Genomic DNA, 19,517 nt, shown 5'->3' with positions numbered 1-19,517 from the left:
GCTTGCCGACGACCCGCTGAAGAGGAGGAACGAGCTTCTGTCTTCCCGGTTGTTTTTCAGTGAGCTGGGGACGTTTCTTGTGCAGACAGGCGCGGGGGCGGCATTGAAATGAAGCTCGATTCAAATCATTTTGAAAACTTGTATACTATATACTCTTTAATGCCTTTCTAACTTCCCCCTTACTAATCATTGCAACTTCCTGGTCCACCACACTTGCCTCTTCTACTCTTCCTTCTCTCTCATCTTCCTTATTCATCAACTCCTCAAAGTATTCTTTCCATCTATCCAGCACACTACTGGCACCACTCAACACATTTCCATCTCTATCCTTAATCATCCTAACCTGCTACACATCCTTCCAGTCTCTAGCCCTCTGTCTGGCCAACCTGTATAGATCATTTTCTCCTTCTTTAGTGTCCAACCTGGCATACCTGTCATCATATGCCTCTTGTTTGGCCTTTGGGATTCAAAGATGAATAACAATAATACAAAAAACATCGTGTCACACAGAATATGTCAATGAAAAAAAAAATGACACTGGGTTTTTGTACAGCACTGTACTGTACTCACATGTTGAGGTGGGACAGCCTTCGCGCTACGTAATAACGTCACCGCCCTCCAAATGGATGGAATCGCAAAGTAAATCTGCTATTCCCCGTATATTGCATGGACATGAGTGTGATTATATTACACCCTTTAGACACAAGAGGTCAGTGTCGCACAAAAATGTTTTACCGTGTAATTTACTCTACAGTAGGCCTCTAACTAATACTGCTATTAAAAACCATACAACATTCAACATAATGGAATATAGTAACGTACATCTTGGAACAATTCTTACTTTATATGTACATTTATTTTTTTTGTTTATTATTTTAAATTTTTTATTATTTTTTTTTAAATACCTGGAGGTTAGAGGCACGAATGTGAAGACAGTCATTATCTTGTATAGTGTCTGCTGGATGACTTGATGTCTGGCATCTATAAATCATAAAAATGAATAACCGGGCTTTAATTTGTACATTAAACTCTTATAATTACACTATAAAGTCATTTCATTCGCACAATGTGGCAATTAAAAAAGAGCTGTCGAGCTAATTATCAGTAATCCGTTATTATTGTGCCACGTTAATGATTCATGAACTGCCACATTGATGTAGGTCAGCGACAGAGGCTTGAAAACTACATTACCCAGAGTGCAACGGGACACCACCAACCACCAGCACCAGCGGCGGCTCAGTGTGTCTCTGGTTTCCAGCAGACTAAAGGCGTCCTCTCCTGCGGTGTGTGTCCGGATGCTGCACATTCTCCATGGGATATATGAACACAAAATGAGACAGCTTTCCGCACCGTGGATCAGCGACACGACGGCCACTTGTTCCCGAGCTAAGCGCACGTCAGCCGGGGTGGATTTGTTCGGACGCCGAGTGAGTCTCCCGGTGTTTTTGACAGCTCGATGTGTCTGAATACCGATGGAGCTTTTTTTTTTTTTTTGATGGGGACATCTGGATGATTGGCACGACGAGAGACTCCACGAATGTTTGACGTGTGGGAGCTGTGGATCTCTGAGATGCAGCCTCACGCCCATAACAAGTCGATGGATGTTGCTATGCCCACGGTGCAGGTTGGGTTACAGTAAATATTTGCTTTTACTATAGTGCACCCCTTCGGATGTGGCCTCAATCGCTTTATTATTCAAATATTATATTATGAAACGTGGCCTTAATTGATGTTGCACACTTCGGATGATGCTGTTATTTTTTTTCATTCTATGATGGTGTCTGCCTGTCTTAAAGAAACCCAAGAAATTTAAAGACCCCCTCATTCTCCTTCACTGATGGATAACCTAAAACTAAAATGAGAAAGCCTAATATCCACTTGCTTCGCCATCACCACTGGGATTGTTGTGTCCACACTTAACTGCTTTCCAGCTGTGGACTGAATGAATTCATATGAACGGACCCCCTTTTGATAGAGGCTGTCTGGGGGTGGTTTGAGCAGAGTGGCCATGCATGCAGGATTTAGGCCGGATCGGCCTGTAGGGATGTAGGGCACAGAAAAAGCCATCCATCCATTCAGGGCATCCATGCCACGCCGTATAGAACGAAAGCAGCCAATATTCATGGAGATGGCTGACGGGGGAGGAGCGTCTACACTGGATAATGAGGACCCCCGCTCAGAGGATTGCACTAGGCTCTGTTAGGGACCTTCATTTTTACTGGTGGTCTAACTACGGCCAGTCCCCTGCAAACCCAATCTACAGCCACTTTTGGATTGTCCCTATCCATGGAAAATTCATCCAGACAACAGCATGAGCCCTATTGTCTTCTAGTTAGATCTATATGAACCCTTAGCATATTAACCGTAATGGTGATGTAGGAAGTCACAAGACAGTGTTTTATGAGGTATAAGGGATAGGAGTTATGTTTTAAGAGGTCAGCACATGCAGTTCTTACAGAGAAGATAAGATCCAGGCAGCTTTCATAAAGACAGTGAGTCAGGTTTTTGGAGTATTCTCATGGGTTTGGAATTTGACCAAATGTGCATTGTCCCTGAATGAACTGAACCTCTTAGGAATACATGCTGCTCCCTGCACACTGCGCAACCCAACGCACAGCCGGAAGTGGGATTTGGCGCTGTTTCAACAAGATGCGGGGATGGGGACACAGCACTCCCAGTTTTCTGATCCACTGACCCCATTTACCTCGCTACTGGTGGTAGAGGTCACCTCACATCGGTTGATGGGCCCACGGTGTGCATTGTGCCTGAGTTGATAGAGGGTAGGCTAACAGTGTCTAACTCCAGTCCGGCCTCCATGAACCCGTACGGCAGAGTGAGCAACACGGCAGCCCCCCTGTCCTGCACCAGTTGTGGGGGTTGCTGCTCCCCACCTCCCCCCAGCCTCATCCCCTCCACAGCTTCCTCCATGTCGCCGAATATAACCCCGCCACCCCTCATGTGCCCTGCCCCGGTCGTGCAAGTGGAGAATGGCAGTAGCTGGAACTCATCCTTTGGCTCCCCGGACTCTCACCCGGGTCACAGCTGCACGGCGCCCAACCCCTACTGGACGGCGGTGTTCGATTATGAGGCCACGGCAGATGAGGAGTTAACCCTGAGGCGTGGGGACCTCCTAGAGGTTCTCTCCAAAGACTCAAAAGTTTCTGGGGATGAGGGATGGTGGACGGGCAAGATCCAGGATAAGGTGGGTATCTTTCCCAGCAACTACGTGACAAAGGGAGATGCTCCCAACTACCAGCAGCTCACTGTAGATGTGGGTGAGTGCCCTTTGGAGGTAGACTTCGCCGAACTTCTCCTGGAGGAGGTTATTGGAGCGGGTGGGTTTGGCAAGGTGTACAAAGGGGTCTGGCAGGGGGAGGAAGTTGCAGTCAAGGCTGCGAGGCAAGACCCCGATGAAGACATCAGCGTGACAGCGGCGAGTGTGCGCCAGGAGGCCAGGCTCTTCTGGATGCTCCGGCACCCCAACATCATTGCACTGCGCGGGGTCTGCTTGCGGGAGCCCAACCTGTGCTTGGTCATGGAGTACGCCAGAGGTGGGGCCCTCAACCGAGCCTTGGCTGGAAAGAAGGTGCCCCCGAGGGTGTTGGTGAACTGGGCTGTGCAGATTGCGACGGGGATGGACTACCTGCACAACCAGGCCTTTGTACCCATCATCCACAGAGATCTGAAATCCAGCAATAGTGAGTACAAATCAGTTTGTGTCTTTTTGATGCTTTTAAACATCAGAAAATTGGGGCAAAACTCAGTAGGAAGAGCAACCAGACAACCCGATATTATTAAGTTTCCCAACTGTTTTAATGATTACTTAGAATTCTAAGCAATCATTATAAGTATACATTTGTATTTCAACAATGACGTCTACTGCTTAGTCCTTGATGGAAGTCTTCAATAATATAACCGATATTGCTGTATTGATTTCTCGTCCTAGAGACATATTTGTGGTCTAGATGCTCAGTCTGTGGTCATAACTGCACAGATTGACCCCCATGAACTACACTGCAGTAATACACATTCCTTTCTCTTTATCCTTACGCTCCACTGACCTTGACATTAGGACACAATTAATGAGAGCGTTTAGCTTTATCAAAACGTCTGTTTTCACTATGATACTAATGCTTGTTTTTAGTTAAAGAGGAGTAAATGCCTTCAGCTAATCAGGTCAAATTTGAGGGGGCTCCTTTCAATCAAATTCAGTAAAGACCCAATTGTTGAATGTCTATAAAATATTATCCTTAGTGATTATCCAGTGGTATGGGCTGTATTAAGAGTAGTTTTTCCTTCCGAATTTGCTCAGGAAATGGTCATGGCCTACAATCTTAAATGTTAAATCTTTCCATTTATTATGATGGCTAGTCCTAATGTATGTGGTCAAAGCCAAGTCTGGCCGAGCCGGAGACAAGTAGGGGAGCAACTGGTTGTGCCGAGTGTTTGTATGACGTGTCTCCTAAGTCATTCACTGCAATAAAAATGACAAAGAGTTTGCAAATGTAATGTAGTTACCAGATAAGTTAACTGTTAGCCTAGCTTTTTTTTTTATTTCTTCTTCTACCACTACTCTCTTTTCTTCTTTTTCTCTGTATTTTCCATCGTTGTACTGCATCAGACATCTGGTTTGGGAGAGACTCAATTGTTGGTGGAGATATCGTTATTTGTATGGTGTGCTTTTTTGGTCACCTTGAATTTCCCACACACTATAAGAGCAATTTCTATTTGCACGTCTTGGGTGGGGTATCTTGAATTTTAAAAATCGGTTATGGTGTAAAAAAATCAGTTTCTGTATACTCTGCTTAAGGTATTAATACACATAACATATTATTGTGGTGGTATTTTGGTTACTTGGTTTAGCTACATGGGAGGTGCAGAATAATAGAAACAGTGTGATGCAGTACAGCGCAACATCATTTCGAACTGTTGTTGTGACTTTCGGCATGTCCCGTCAGGAGTTGTCACTGCAAGTCACTCGAATGATTTGTTTGGCATAGTTTTTACGCCGGATGCCCTTCCTGACACAACCCACCCATTTTTTCTGGCCTTGGGACAGACAGTGGCTGGGTATTGGGGCACTGACAGGGAATCAAACCTGCACCTTCTACGTGCAAGGCAGCAGCCCATGTACCACTACACTACCAGTGCAATTGCAAACTACAGTGACATAAAAATATAGGTTGATTACTATGTTGTTATTATTGTTAGGATATTTGTCAAGGCACAATGATTGATACCCTCTTATATTGGATATCATCTTATACTGTATCACCACATTCTAAGTATCAGGAAGACTATATTCTATAAAATTGGTCTCCTTCGGCCATCTTTACCCTATCATCCATCTGCTCCTCCTCTTGCTCCTTATCCTCCTCCCTCCTCCTACTCAAGAAGAGCAGTTCTGCTCTGCAACTCACTGTGCTATTTTTGGTCCTTTGTGCTACTTGCTGTTTTAAAGATGGAGTTGCAGTTGTTGGTGCATCACACAAATGGCACAAAAGCGTGGACGCATGTAAGCGTATGTTGGATATTATGTGGCTCAGACGGCGAGCGTTGATCTTCACTGACGTAGTTAAAGGGGGAATGGAGAGGGTGCGAGTGTGGGTGGAGAGTACAGGATGCTGACTAAAGGCTCTTTTTTAAAAGGGCGAGACAGTTGAAGTGTAGCATAAACACAAGTATATTGCTGATCTGCAAAAAATGCCTCCATTGGCCCTGCATTAATTGCATCTTTTATTCTCAATTTCTTTACCTTCCCATGTGCCTTCATTAACAGTAGGGGTTGGGCATCTAATGTGACACCATTGGATCTCCATTCCACATGGCATTGCTTCTGTGCCACTGAGTCATACAGCTTCTAGCCTGCATCGGCTGCTGCAATAAATGTCAATGCCCTAATTTAGACTATTGTCTACTTGCAGAAAAGAAAAGCAGCAATGTTTAGTCAGGCTGGATCTTGTTTAAAATGTGTATGGGTTGTAATCATTAAGCACAGTCACAGCCACTCAAAGAGGTGTTTTTCTTAGTTGCCTGGCATATCCTGGTGGGGAAGGGGATATAGAAACTGAGAAGTGAAAGGTGCTTTGGTCAATTTTAATCAAACTAGTTCGTATTCCGCTTGGTGCGGGTTGTTGAGTCAGATGTGAACACAATAATTGAGCTTGAATGCGCACTGACAGCTGGTCCAGGATCATTGACTGTTGCAAACACGTTTGGTGCGGTTGTGTTGCATGATCAGTCCAACCTCAATGATTATCATGACTCAAGGGCAGCACGGTGTGTAGTGGTTAACACGTCTGCCTCACAGCCATGAGATCCGGTTTGAATCTCTTGTGTGGGTTTCCTGCAGGTCCCTACCACATTCCAAAAACATGCATGTTATGCTGCCTCAACACGTTGTTCCGGGCGGCCATGGCAAACATGTTTCAGGTCACCGTGGACAAAATGGGATGGACGTTAAACAATGTGTGGGGGAGGTCATGGCCAAACGTGACAGGCTGTGGATCCCTGGCCAGATTTTAAACTCTCAAAAAAATTGCCATGGCAGTCACAGTGCAGATAAGAAACCTGGTGAGCTGAAGTAAAATCACGTGAACGCAACAAAAACAAAAATGGCGGCTTTCTGTGCAGGACGATTGGCCAGAGGTGCACAATTAACGTTTGCACAGGGCGCCACTTTGGGTGTAATAAACTTGAAAGCATTTTGTTGCATTTTGCCACGTTTTGACACGGTTTTCACAGAACAGTAGTGTTTATGACAGACGTTTTGTCATGTTCAATTACGGCGCATCCCGGCGTGTGACGCTTAATGGGCCTGGCGGGATACGGGGCCTTGCGTTCCACTATGGTCTGACACGGTGTGTGCATTATGAGAGCGGGTATAAAGCTGGGCTCGGTAGGAGAGATTCTTTCTAGTCTTCCGTGGCCACAAAAGCGCTCCAAAGGTTCCCAGCATCCATGTTTCATCTGTAGAAAGCCTTGACAGAACGTAAGAAAACATGTCAGACCTTGATCAGAACGTGAGAAACATGATGCACCCCTCAGAACGTGACTGGCCGTGAGGGAACATACTGGCATCTGGGCCAAATTTGAGCATTTTCCTCACTTAGGATCAATGTCACCCAAGGGCCAATTCTCGACTGTCTCTGAAAGATTATTCTGTTTAATTTTTTTTTCTTCCTCCCCATTATACTCAGAAAATGGTCACAGCTGACAGTCGTAAAATGTTAAACCTGCTCAATATTTTCGATGGCAAATGTGTGTGGTCAACACCGAGTTGGGCAGAGCCACGGACTCCGTGGTTGCGACTTGAAATGGAACAATAACCAATCAGGAAACTATCTGAAGCTTGTGCTTTTGCTGGACATAAATAGAGGATCATCTGGTTGTGTTAAGTGTTTGTATATGTGTCTCCCAAGTCATTCACCACAGTAAAAATGATAAGACCAGTTGTAGTGCAGAGCAATGTTGTTACCCCACTTAAGTCTTTAGGGTCCATACAACGCATGTATGAACCGTGAGTGGGGAAACTAATGGGAAAGAACAAGAGAAGGAGACTCCAGGGGGTAAACAGTGGTTCATCTCCGTTTTGGGTTACACCTCAGCTCATTGTCCGGGTGCGCTGCTCTCAGGTGTCCTCTTCAAACCACCGACCACTTGGCACAGGTGCGCTTGCAGAGCAGCCCCAAGGCTCTCCTCATGCTTTCCGTGGGCTTGGAGCTCAGTAAACAATGATGCATCATCGTTCTTCCACGCCTCTATAAAGAACTCATCAAAACAAATTATGACGTTACTCATTGCGTGAATTCCTGTATTTTTCTGACCTTTATTTTTGTCTGACTGATATTGTTTCTTCTGAAATTATCCACTTGTAGTTTATAAGTCAGTATGCCAGTGTACTTTGTATAGTCTGCCTTTTCAACCTGGTGAAGCTATGGCTGGGGGATAATCTGATTACCATGACCTCCTTTAGAGTGATGTCGCATCATGTTTGTGAGCAGGCCAGTCATTGACCTCATGGTCATGCTTTACCTGTCACCCTGATCCCGCATCAGCCTCGGGTTTCTCGCAGTGTAGGGCACCGGTCCCACTTGATTGCATAAAGAGGCCGTCTTATTGCTACACAACTATACACACTTATACAGTATACTCATTTGATGTCAGAGAGGTTCATCATACATGTTAGTGAAATGGCCTTGATGTGACAATTGTAAGAATATTAAAATGTGAGATGCAAAAGCTGCATCTGGGACAAAACGCAGCAAGTTAAGCCTGATTGTTTTATTATTATTATTCAAGATTGACATTGTTTAACTTATTTTGACATCCATCCATCCATTGTCTGAGCCGCTTCTCCTCACTAGAGTCGCGGGCGTGCTGGAGCCTATCCCAGCTATCATCGGGCAGGAGGCGGGGTACACCCTGAACTGGTTGCCAGCCAAACAACCATTTATACTCAGATTCACACCTATGGACAATTTAAAGTCTTCAATGAACCTACCATGCATGTTCTTGGGATGTGGGAGGAAACCGGAGTGCCCGGAGAAAACCCACGCAGGCACGGGGAGAACATACAAACTCAGAACTGTGAGGCTGACACTCTAACCAGTCTTCCACCGTGCCTTATTTTGACATTTGTATCAAATTCAATCAGATTTTACACCAGATGCCCATCGTGACACATCCTTACCAGAGCTGGCTCTACCCAATGTAGCGCCCGAGGTGATTATATTCCACCCCCGATTGGCAGTTTACACCCACTTACAACAGAAATTGAATTGCATTGTTCTCAGACAATTTGAAATGTAACACAACAAACAACTAGGGATAAAAAGCTCTATATGTATATTAGGGGGTGAAAAGGAATAGCATTTTGATTTAACTATTAAAAGCATAAAAAGTGTCAGCTAGCCAGGTGTATATACAGCAAATAATAAAAGCGTTGAACAGGCCAATGTAGACATCTACTAGACCCCTCCATTCCACCCAACGACAGAAATATAAAACTGGTTATTTACTGATTAGCATACCAATTTATGGCTAATCGTTCAAAAGCAAGTTATCAACAGAACACCGTGCTTAATAAATGACACAGTACAACTGATACTTCATTTTATTACTGCATCTTTACATTACTTCTTTCTTTCTCCCGTTATTCCTCCTTTTTAAAATGTTTTTCTTTTCTGGGCAGTTTAGGTCATTTTTGACATGTTTACGAAGTTCTCAAGGTTCAAATCAATAAATTTGCTGCTCCTCCCACAGTAAGTGGTAGGGAGGACTTATTTGCTATTATCATTTGTTGTAATATTAACTGGGAATTTCTCTACATTTGAATCTGTTAGCTTAGTTTTTCCATTTTAGTGTTAGTAATAATAACTAGTCATTTTATTACTTAACATTTACTGTACCTACATTGTATATTGCCTAATACTGCGTTTTCCTCCCACATTACAAAAACATGTTAAGTTTATTAAAGACTCTAAATTGCCTATAGGTGTGAATGTGAGTATGAATGGTTGTTTGTCTATGTGTGTCCCGTAATTGGCTTGTGACCAGTCCAAGGTGTACACTGCTTCTCGCCCAAAGTCAGCTGGGATAGGAATAAGCACATCCCTGACCCTAATGAGGACAAGCGCTATAAAAAGTGGATGGATGGATTTCAAATATTCATAGAAAGTCCTTGTTTTTGGTGTCTACCCTTCCCTGTTCATTGTTTTTTCGATAAATAAATGGTGAAGAAGCACTACCTAAAATACCTATACTGTTAATAAAGCTTTTTTGATAGCCACAGTTTCCTGGTATTAGTCACTGTGGACAAACACTTGCCCTAACATCCACGATATTTTTAAAATGCATGCATGAGGCTAGAAGAGCTACCGAGGCTGACATTGCATGCTGTTTTTACCGCTTCAAATTGGCGCCATGTTTACATAGTCAACAATCATCTGAATAGAGGGAGACCTCGTGTCTTGAGGCAGGCATGTTGAGTATGTTTTTTTAAATTTATTTTTTTAGATAGTCTCATTTCATTGTAACAAAACACAAATGAAAATTTAATGTAATCGGCGTCTTTAGCTTTTTCTTTTCTGGTAACCTATACTTAACAGCGGGAGCAACACTCCAAACAAGTGCCTTAATAGCTACTAAACAGATTAACGAGGCGAGATATGGAGTATAGACCTATATAATACAGCATGGCTGCATCTGGCCGTGGCTGTGAGAATATAGAAGAGTGAGGCAGTTGAGGAAAAGGATTAGAGGGCTGGCCAGTCCCGGGAGCTAATCCTTCAGAGAGACAGAGTGGTGGAGGGCGACACAGTGACTAACTTGGACGAGTGTGAGCTAGAAATGTCGAGACTGCGACCACTGTCACGTCTCAGCCTTTTCCACTGAACCGTTTCATGGCCCTACATTAAAGTTACACCACAGAAAGACATTAGTTTGATGGGCCACGATTGAGCATTACCTGTATCTAATGATATGCACTACAGTTTTTTTTTATAAAGATAAACATGCTTTATGTTACTAAATAAGGTAAATAAAATATTTTAAAAAGCTCTCAGTCCAGATCTACACCATGGGGCTCAATCATACCTGGTCTGTTGGGCAGTTATAATTGAGCCCTATGAATTCTGCCCAGCAATAAGGGCCCCTCCAAAACATATGATGTGACCAACCAGAAGTTTTACAGACAGTGATGCTTTTATTTCAGTTACTGTCTTAGGTTTTATAATGCACTCTGAACAGCTTTGTTTAAAGTTTATGCCCAGTTTTTTTTACCGTCCTCTGTAGAAGTTATGATTGAATACTACCTAACAACAAGTGACCATGCCAAATGAGTTACGACCAGGAAAAGGTCTTATAGACCAGTGGTCCCAAACCATTTTTGTTCCGAGGACCCGTTACACGTAAAGACACATTTTGAATGTAACTGTTTTTTTCTTTTTTTCATTTGGCCTGATTCCCTTTTCGGAGAAACTCTACACACGTTTGCTCTCTTTTTTTTTTTTTTTTTTTTTTAATCACGTGACCGAAATGAGAGTTTTGTCAGAGGCACAGGTGGATTCTTTTATTTTATATTATACATGCATAGTAGACAACATGTATCTATTAGTTTTTTTTTCCTTTTATATTTTAAGTTATAATAATTTAACAATATACATTTCTTTTTTTATTTTTTATTGGGTGTTGTTATTTTATAAATGAAAGACAATGTTAAAAACAATGCTATTTGATTACTTTTGTAAGCATATGTAGCGTTAGGGTTAGAATGAAGTGTATAAAGACTATGAAGACTCTAGATTGTCCATAGGCGTCAATGTGATTGTGAGTGGATGTACCCTCCTCTTGCCCAAAGTCAGCTGGTATAGGCAACCTCCCACCCGGGACCACAGTGAGTATAAGCGGCATAGAAAATGGATGGATGGACATGGTGTTGTACATATACATTTTAAATGAATTAAATGAGCATAAATGTTTGCCCACCACTGGACTGGTTGTTAGTGAGGACAGTTTCATACCTTTTCCACTGTATATGGGGACACACAGGGAGATTTTATTGCTGCTAGCAGTTAAAGAATTGCAGGTATGACAACATGCCAAGCTTCGTCCTCTCTTTTATACAGTTGAATGCTGCTTCGTTTTATCAAGTGTGGTATTAGTATCACTGTCCTTGTGGATTGCAGAACAATTGCAAGACAGGCTGTGTATTCACATCCGTCCATATTCAGGCGTGTTTGCCCGCTTGTACAGTACAGGCACTGAGTATGTGGCCTTGTGTGCGGATGGAGGTCGGACAGCAGGACACGCTGGCGCTTGAGCAGGAGCCCACACTCTCCATACCACACACACACGCACACACAGAACAAACACATGTACACATCGCCACAGAGCAACAATGACCCCATTCTCACACCGCTGCCCAAGACAGAAAGGGAGCATGGCTCACAGTGGCAGAGGAGTCACTGCAAGGGAGGAGGAGGAGGAGGAAGAGGAAGAAGGGCGCTGTAGAAGCAGCCATGGGCGACTGCAGGCGGGGAATGAGAGAGTGGAGGCATGGATGCAAGCAAGGAGCGAAGCAGGAATGTAGAAAACCCCTGGAGGCTGGAAAAGGGAATGGAGAGATGGATGGATGGGGGGAGGGATGGATGAATGCAGCAATGGGGACATGTATAACACCAGTTTGACTTTTGTGTTTTGGGTAACATTGTGAAACATACCACAGGCCACAATGAGGGACGCAGTGTGGTAAGGGATTGTAGAATAATGGCGGAAGCATGTTATGTTTGTGAATTGATCATTTTAATTGATCAAAGATAAAGAATAAGAATTAAGGGTGAACTGTGGGGTATATCTCAATTTAATTGCTCAATGAAGAGCTGTCTCCAAGAACTCTTGTCCATTTTAGTAGATCTACAGTTCTTGGTGCAGCAATAAGGATAGAGCCATGAGCTGACATTATCCATTTTTCTTGAAAAGATTAATATGCGACTAGAAATACATAGTTGATGAACAGTTACCTGTGTTTACAGATTCGCAACTGAAAAGATCGCATTATTTGAACTGAAACACACATTTTTAGGGGTGTAAAAGTACTGGAACAAATGGACTAGAAGAGAATAAGACATTAAGTTGCAAATCTGCTTGCAATAACTGCATCAAGCCTGTTATCCACTGACTGTGTGATGCTTTTCCAGGCGTCACTGCAGTCTCTTTCAGTTAGTGTTTGTTACACATATTCTAATAATAAAATACAAATGTACATATAAATATGTCCCCCATCCAAAGTTTTACAGAAAATTTTTTCAAAGATAAGTTTTTTTTTTTTTGTTTAATGAAAAAATGTCTCATGATTGTTTTTGCATTTTAAAATTGTAAATACGTGAATGTTACAAAATACGTTGCACTCAAGCACGTTTCAAGTTGAATGTTACAAGATATCACAATTTTTAAATCATAAATAATAAAATTATCACACTTATGGGTCAAAATCACTATAAAGTGCCTTTTGTTTTGTCATAAGAATCAATCAGTTATCATGAAAATGTAGTGGGTTAATGAAACTCTGAGGTCTTATTACAAGTAGCCAAATATTTGTACCATGATGTCTCTTAAAATGTTTCCTTGATTTTGTGACATTTTTTTCATTGGATGTACTTGATTTTAGCATGTCCCACAAACTGCTTTGCTAACGACAGTGTGTGTTTTAAGTGGTTAACTGATATTACATTAAAAAAATGTACATAAAATTAAGCCAAAAAGGTCCACCTTGTCAGCAAACTCATATATTCTGCAAGTTGCATGTATGTTGTCTGCTTGCAGTTAATTTATTAAAACGTGTGGGAGCTTGACCAATATGCATTTTTAACAGCTTAACATCTACTTAATAAAATGAATGTGAAGTTCAATGGAAAATCTTACCTTCTTTTTGATGAATTGGGGAAGTCTAAAAGGCAACGGTCTGGTGATTTTGACTCTCATGCTAATGACTTTTCTTTGTCACAGATAACACCAAGCTAATATTTAGGCTTTGCATATGTTGACCTATAGCCTATTGAAATGAAACACTTTTAACAGATGTTTGAATCACACCACTCGGTATACTCGTGTTGTATTGACACTGACACCAATCAATGGCTGCGAGAGCACAACAAAGTCCACATACATGCTTACACGCACGCAAACACACACGCACACACACACACACGCACACACGCACACACACACACGTGACTATTTTCTCCACTGGTCAATAAACAGTTGATTGTAACCAAATAAATCCTCTCTCTCTCTCTCTCTCTCTCTCTCGCTTTATCAGGGGTGTGCAGAAGGGTGGGGTTTAGGTGCCCGGCGGCATCTGCCCTTTTGCCCTTGAGGCCCAAAGTGCCCCTTTGTCAATGTCTTTTTTTTTTTTTTTTTTTTTTTTTTTTTTTTTTATAAAAACATGTGTGCGAGTGTATGTAAGCCTGTCTGGGGCCTTTCATCAATAATCTCTAATGTAACCGTGTTGAAAAATTTACACGCCCAGTCACTGCTTTGCAGATATTTATGCAACATTGTATGCAACATTGTTTGGAAAATTACTGATCCTAGTCTCATGTTCATCAGAGTTTTGATTTAAGGTTATGGTGGGCCTTAGGATTTCAAATTGGGCAGACCGGGCGCTCATTAGGAATGACTGGGTTAGTGTTTGATTCCAAACATGTCAGAAAATAACCAATAATGTCGATCACTTTTCCAAAAGCTAAAATCCATGAATGTTTTGTTTTGCTTAAAACACAAAGGAAACTTGTTTGTGTTGACATAAGACTAAGGAAATCAGAAAGTATTTAATTTGACAAAAAAATCTGAAGATTTTAAATCTTAATTTATATTTAAAAAGTGGTTCAATTCCTTGTCACTTCCTTTCCATCTTGTGTCATCGTTGGGCAGTTAATTATCTGGCCAGTTGTGATTTAACTCCATTGTATTTTAACTCAACAGAAATTGTGCAATTTTCATGAATGCATTTTCCTTTTACGATAATGGTTCGGTAAATTCAGTTGAGTTCAGGAGTGTTCTGAATGTATTGTTGAGATATTTCATTTACTGTCCTGCAGAAGGTGCTTAATTAATGTCTAACTTTACACTGTAAAAAAAAATGGAATCTATATAGTTACAAATCTATATAGTTGAGGGCAGAGAAGCAATGCTATGCCATGGATGGAGAATGTGAGTTCACCTTCTAAAATCAATTTCTCACTTGTGTTTCATTGAAAACCACAACGGTTCGAGTGAATACATCCAGTAACATATACAGAGCTCCAGGCATGACATGGGAATATTATTTTGGGCACAGTATAGTTGTGACATGCACACAAAATGCTAATATATAATCAAAAAATAGGTGTAATTTTCGCACATAATACTAATTGGTGTGTTTGTGATCATTCCAATTGCACCAAGTAAATGGTGTGCATCTTTGCTAGAAACTCCAGTTCGTGGTGTCCTTAAGGCAAGTGTCTTTTCTTATTCTGTTTTCATGAATAACCTGCACTGCTATGCTAAGGCATTTCAAACTCTTGTTCCATGTGCCCCCGTTTTAACTTTGAGCACCTGCCCCTCCAAAGGTCTCTGCATGCCCCAGACTAGACTCCCTGTGCACCTGGAAGAATTGTAACAAACATTTGCTTCCATGCTTGTGCTCAATGTTTGCCATGATAAAGTGCATGACACAGATGAAAAGCTTTGACTCTGACTTGACAATATACGTGTGCAGCAAATGTAGCTTCGTTACGTTTGTGATGTGTTCTTTAAATCACATATGTGGAAAAGAAAGGTAGCGTTCATTGAAAGACATTAAGAGCTTCTAGTGTCTTTCATTCTGTAAGAGGGGCCCAGTAGTACCGTAAACACAGCTGTTAAACACCAAAGCCAGTGCGCTCACTCTTCATTACCTCAGCTTCACCTCCTCAGTCAGAGGAACATTAAAAAACAATGTGAGGAAAGTGTCTGAAATTCAACTCTTAATGAAAAATTGTATAATTGCAGAGAGAACCTCTGAAGGTCTCAGCAAAATAAAACACCAATCCATCCACCGTGCTTCCCAAATGAAAACATGTCAAATGCAAAACCTTAAATGTTCCCAAATTTCTGTCTGATTGTCTCCAAAATTGGTGGACACACAGAAATAGGTCAACAGCCTGAATCCAGGCTCAGACAATTCCTGTTGTAAAAGGACACAGAGTGTACCATTAGATAGCTCACCCCTCAAAATGTAGGTTTAGACTATACATATACGGCCTCATAGTTCTGATATATATATATATATATATATATATATATATATATATATATATATATATATATATATATATATATATATACACACACACACACACACGGCACAGTGGACGACTGGTTAGCACATTCGCCTCACAGTTCTGAGGACCACGGTTCAAATCCCGGCCCCGCCTGTGTGGAGTTTGCATGTTCTCCCCGTGCCTGCGTGGGTTTTAATATACATATAATATTAGGTATGACTTCTTGTTTAGAAGTTATTTCCAGCCGTAACGCACTACAGACTGATGAAACAGCCTGAATCTCACTTTGAATCTAGTGGTCAAATTTCAATAGTCAAGAAAGCCCTTTTGAGCACTTTCCAAATCTGTGATCGTTTAGTAAGGATGTCTTGTAATGCAAAGATCAGAAACGTACGAAACGCACCACATAGGATAACACCGAAAAGAACTTTGGAAACGCGTTTTAAAATGTCATGGAAACTGGCAGCGCATGTGTCAAGGAAGACCCAATTGAGTCCAAAGGATTTAGAAGATGGATGGATGGAATTCAGTCAATTGCCTGAAATGGACGGTGTTCAATTTGGCACTGCTCCCTTGACGGAGGTCTGCCTACGCTCTGTGAAGGCCGTTTTATTTACTTTTTGGCCCGAAAGTATGTAAATTATACATCTTTCTCATTCACTCACTGCTGTACCTCCTGGCCTGTTAGTATGTTGACTCTTCTATTAGGGGATCATTGTTGTTTGCCAGGAGCCTGGCACGGCGAGTATTGTCTCCGGCCAAACGGAGCGAGTGCTGGGCATCCTGCAGGCTCACGGCTGCGTTTGGCACACGCATGGGGGCACTTTGACAGCAATTGGAGCCACTGAGAAGTAGTGTGGACTAACGCCATTTTTGTCATTTTGCAGGAAAGTAATTATTCCTGCAATAAAATCTGGGGGTTGTATATCTTATACCTTGATGATTTATATGGCCATGACAATGACACTTTTATCCACAACTAAGGTACTCTCATCATCTTCAGTTTCATAGGTTGGACCACGGTCAGTATCATCTAGGTTGCCGAAAAGGACAAAAACAAACTGTTAGTGCAATAGTGGTCCAAACATCTGTCACATCTTACTTTGTGTCTTCTGTCAATCGATCAACCTCACTTTCTGGTCAGTTGTTGACCCGTTGTTGCGCTGATGAATCGGGAAAAGTGCTGAGTGCAATAATGGAATGCCCCTGCAGCTAAATGTTGATTTAGACCAGTATTAATCAATCCAAAAATTACAGCAATGGAATTAGCCCACTGTAGTTCTAAGTGGCTCAATTTGTCGTACAAAAATATGTAACTTTCGTCATGTTTCTGTGACGAGAGTTTAAGATAAATGTACTCGATTCAAAGTGGTGTCCTTTCTCTCTTGCTATACCACACATTCAATCACGATAAGAGCCAAGAAGGCCGCTCGATTTAAAAGCTCCATGTCTTCAGCAAGAGAGAGGCGGGGCGGTCTAGTCACAAAAACCTGGCAGCTTCATTTGTGTGCAGACAAAGTGAATGACTGCAGGGTGAGAGTGTGCTACAGCGACAGAGCTCTGGAGCGGAGCCCCTGTGCCTGGTACTGGTCCATGTGGAGCCAAGCTGGGGTATCAGTGTCACACACTGCATGGGGCGAGGTCCACCAGATGCCTGTAATGGGTTTATTTGGAAGTAGAACAAGATGTAATAACAATACTCCGACGGAATACAGTATGAATGTTGCACATGCAAGGTAGCGGTGGGAATTGCAACAACACAACACAATAATTGTGTACCACGATATCGCGATTGTGTGATCACTGATGCTTTGCAAGAGGACTGCATGTGACCCATCTCTATCTGTGCATCCTAACAAGCAAATCTCATAATAATGATTGAATACAAATGAAGTATCGCGATACAGCAAAGGTGCGATAACGATGTTGCAAGATACTGTACATGCGGATGACTTTCTAACCCAAGATGGAGGAACTCATACAATTGAATTATGTGTATGTGAAACATAATATATTTTTTATTTTAATCTAAATGTACGACGTGGCCGAAACTGACTGAAAAAAAACAACTGGTGTCACACCAATAAAGTATTATTTTGTCGTACATTAATACTTAACTATATTTATGATTTCATAACGTACCCGTGGCTCAAAAGCAAAGCTTGGAGAGTTTTGTCACCGAAATGTATGGTTGCAGTCAGTGAATGGAGCGATGGATCGTTGCCAACAGCCTCTCAAAATATTCGCACAAAAATACCTTGTCGTAGTAATATTTTTTTGTCCCGGTACTGATTCAAGGGCATATTTCTTTGTATGGGAGAGCTGCTTGATTCATTTCTGGACTTGAACTCTCAGTGGACGAAGCCCAGAGGAGAAAAGTGGATGGAGTCATTGAAACACAAAGGCACGTGCTACGTGCTGCCAGCAGAAGGACAAAAGCGCTCCCTCCAGTCATTTTTCCTCTTTACATCTGCAAGGCCGCATCTTTTCATCCGCTCATTATATCCTCCTTCCTGCTCGTTCGTGTCCCTTTTCTGCCCAAACGTCCATTTCTTCTTTTTCGTACCCTCCTCCGCCGCCTCGCTCCTGTTATCCAGATGCGATACCTCACCCTCCTTCCTTGGCCCTGTTTTTTTTTTTCAGTCTTCACGCTCTTCTTCTTCATCAAGCCGATCACACTTTTGGCTCATCATCCTCTTTCCCCACCCTCAACACCGCCTGCTTTTTGCCAGCGTAATCTACCACTTTTCCATCCTCTCCATTTTTTTTACACCCTCTTCTTCAGTTTGTCAACTGGAATCCAACTGTTTACTGCCACCAACATACCGTTTTTTTCACGACCATAAGGCGCACTTAAAAGTCTTAAATTTTCTCCAAAATGGACGGGGCGCCTTATAATGCGGCGTGCCTTATGTGTGCACCGAGCTCCAACATCTATAAATGTTGTTGTGTGAGGAGCGCTCCGCTTGACTTTTGTTTTTTTTGTTTTTTGCTTGTCATCAAATAATCCACACTCATCAATGGACTTGGAATGTTTTCAGGCAAGTTGATTAAACGCTTCACATTTGCAAACCTGTCGCTCTTTCAACTCTTTGACAACGCCGTTGAGCGAGCCGTTAGGCCACACTGACACCGTTATTACAGTAGTCTTAGTTTGTAGTATCTTTCGGCTTGCCCTAAGTGTCGGCCATGTCAGCCAAATGAGTTTTCAAAACAACTACAGCTTTTTTGCTGTTGTGATGTTATATCCCTGTATGGAATTTGTACATGAATGGTGCCACATAACTTGAAGACAGTCAATATAGCAATACCCAGATACATATTCTTTATCCGCTGTGGAAAACAACTAATATTACTGCAGGTTTATTTAACCCTGGCGGCCAAGGCGCACACACCGGAAGGAGCTGCACAACGAATGTATGAAATCATGATGCGCAAATATTTAATCATTTTCATTCTATTTAATTATGTTTTCCCTGTATAATTTCATAACATACAATACTTTATAGGGCTATTTTTCAAGGTAAAAATGTTACAATGTTTTTTGTTAGCATTTTATGGGGCTGGAATGGACATTTTAAGAAAGATGAGAAAAAGAAAGATGATTGATACGAGTCTTTAGTTATCGGGATGCACCTGTACTTCAATAAACGTAGTCTAATAAACATAATGTAATCAATGTTAAGTCTCTTTTTGTTTGGTTCAGTGTGGTGA

At 41.9% G+C, this 19,517-nt stretch overlaps 1 protein-coding gene across 3 annotated transcripts in view; it reads left to right on the top strand.

Moving 5' to 3' along the window:
• Positions 1–1,197: 1,197 nt before the first annotated feature.
• Positions 1,198–19,517, top strand: part of map3k10 (mitogen-activated protein kinase kinase kinase 10) — a 45,024-nt gene continuing 26,704 nt past the window's right edge. Inside the window, exons 1-2 of one of the 3 annotated variants that reach the window (XM_061781968.1) lie at positions 1,199–1,624; positions 1,797–3,698. In XM_061781968.1, coding sequence (XP_061637952.1) covers positions 2,816–3,698 — 883 coding nt within the window. In that variant the 5' untranslated portion in view covers positions 1,199–1,624; positions 1,797–2,815. Of the gene's footprint in view, positions 3,699–19,517 lie in introns of all 3 variants that reach the window. The other 2 variants (XM_061781969.1, XM_061781967.1) reach the window with 2 other exon arrangements.

This window comes from Phyllopteryx taeniolatus, chromosome 8 (assembly GCF_024500385.1).
Source record: "Phyllopteryx taeniolatus isolate TA_2022b chromosome 8, UOR_Ptae_1.2, whole genome shotgun sequence".
Taxonomy (NCBI): Eukaryota; Metazoa; Chordata; class Actinopteri; order Syngnathiformes; family Syngnathidae; genus Phyllopteryx; species Phyllopteryx taeniolatus.
The sequence above is the reverse complement of the archived record's forward strand: the minus strand, read 5'-3'. Positions and strand labels throughout refer to the sequence as shown.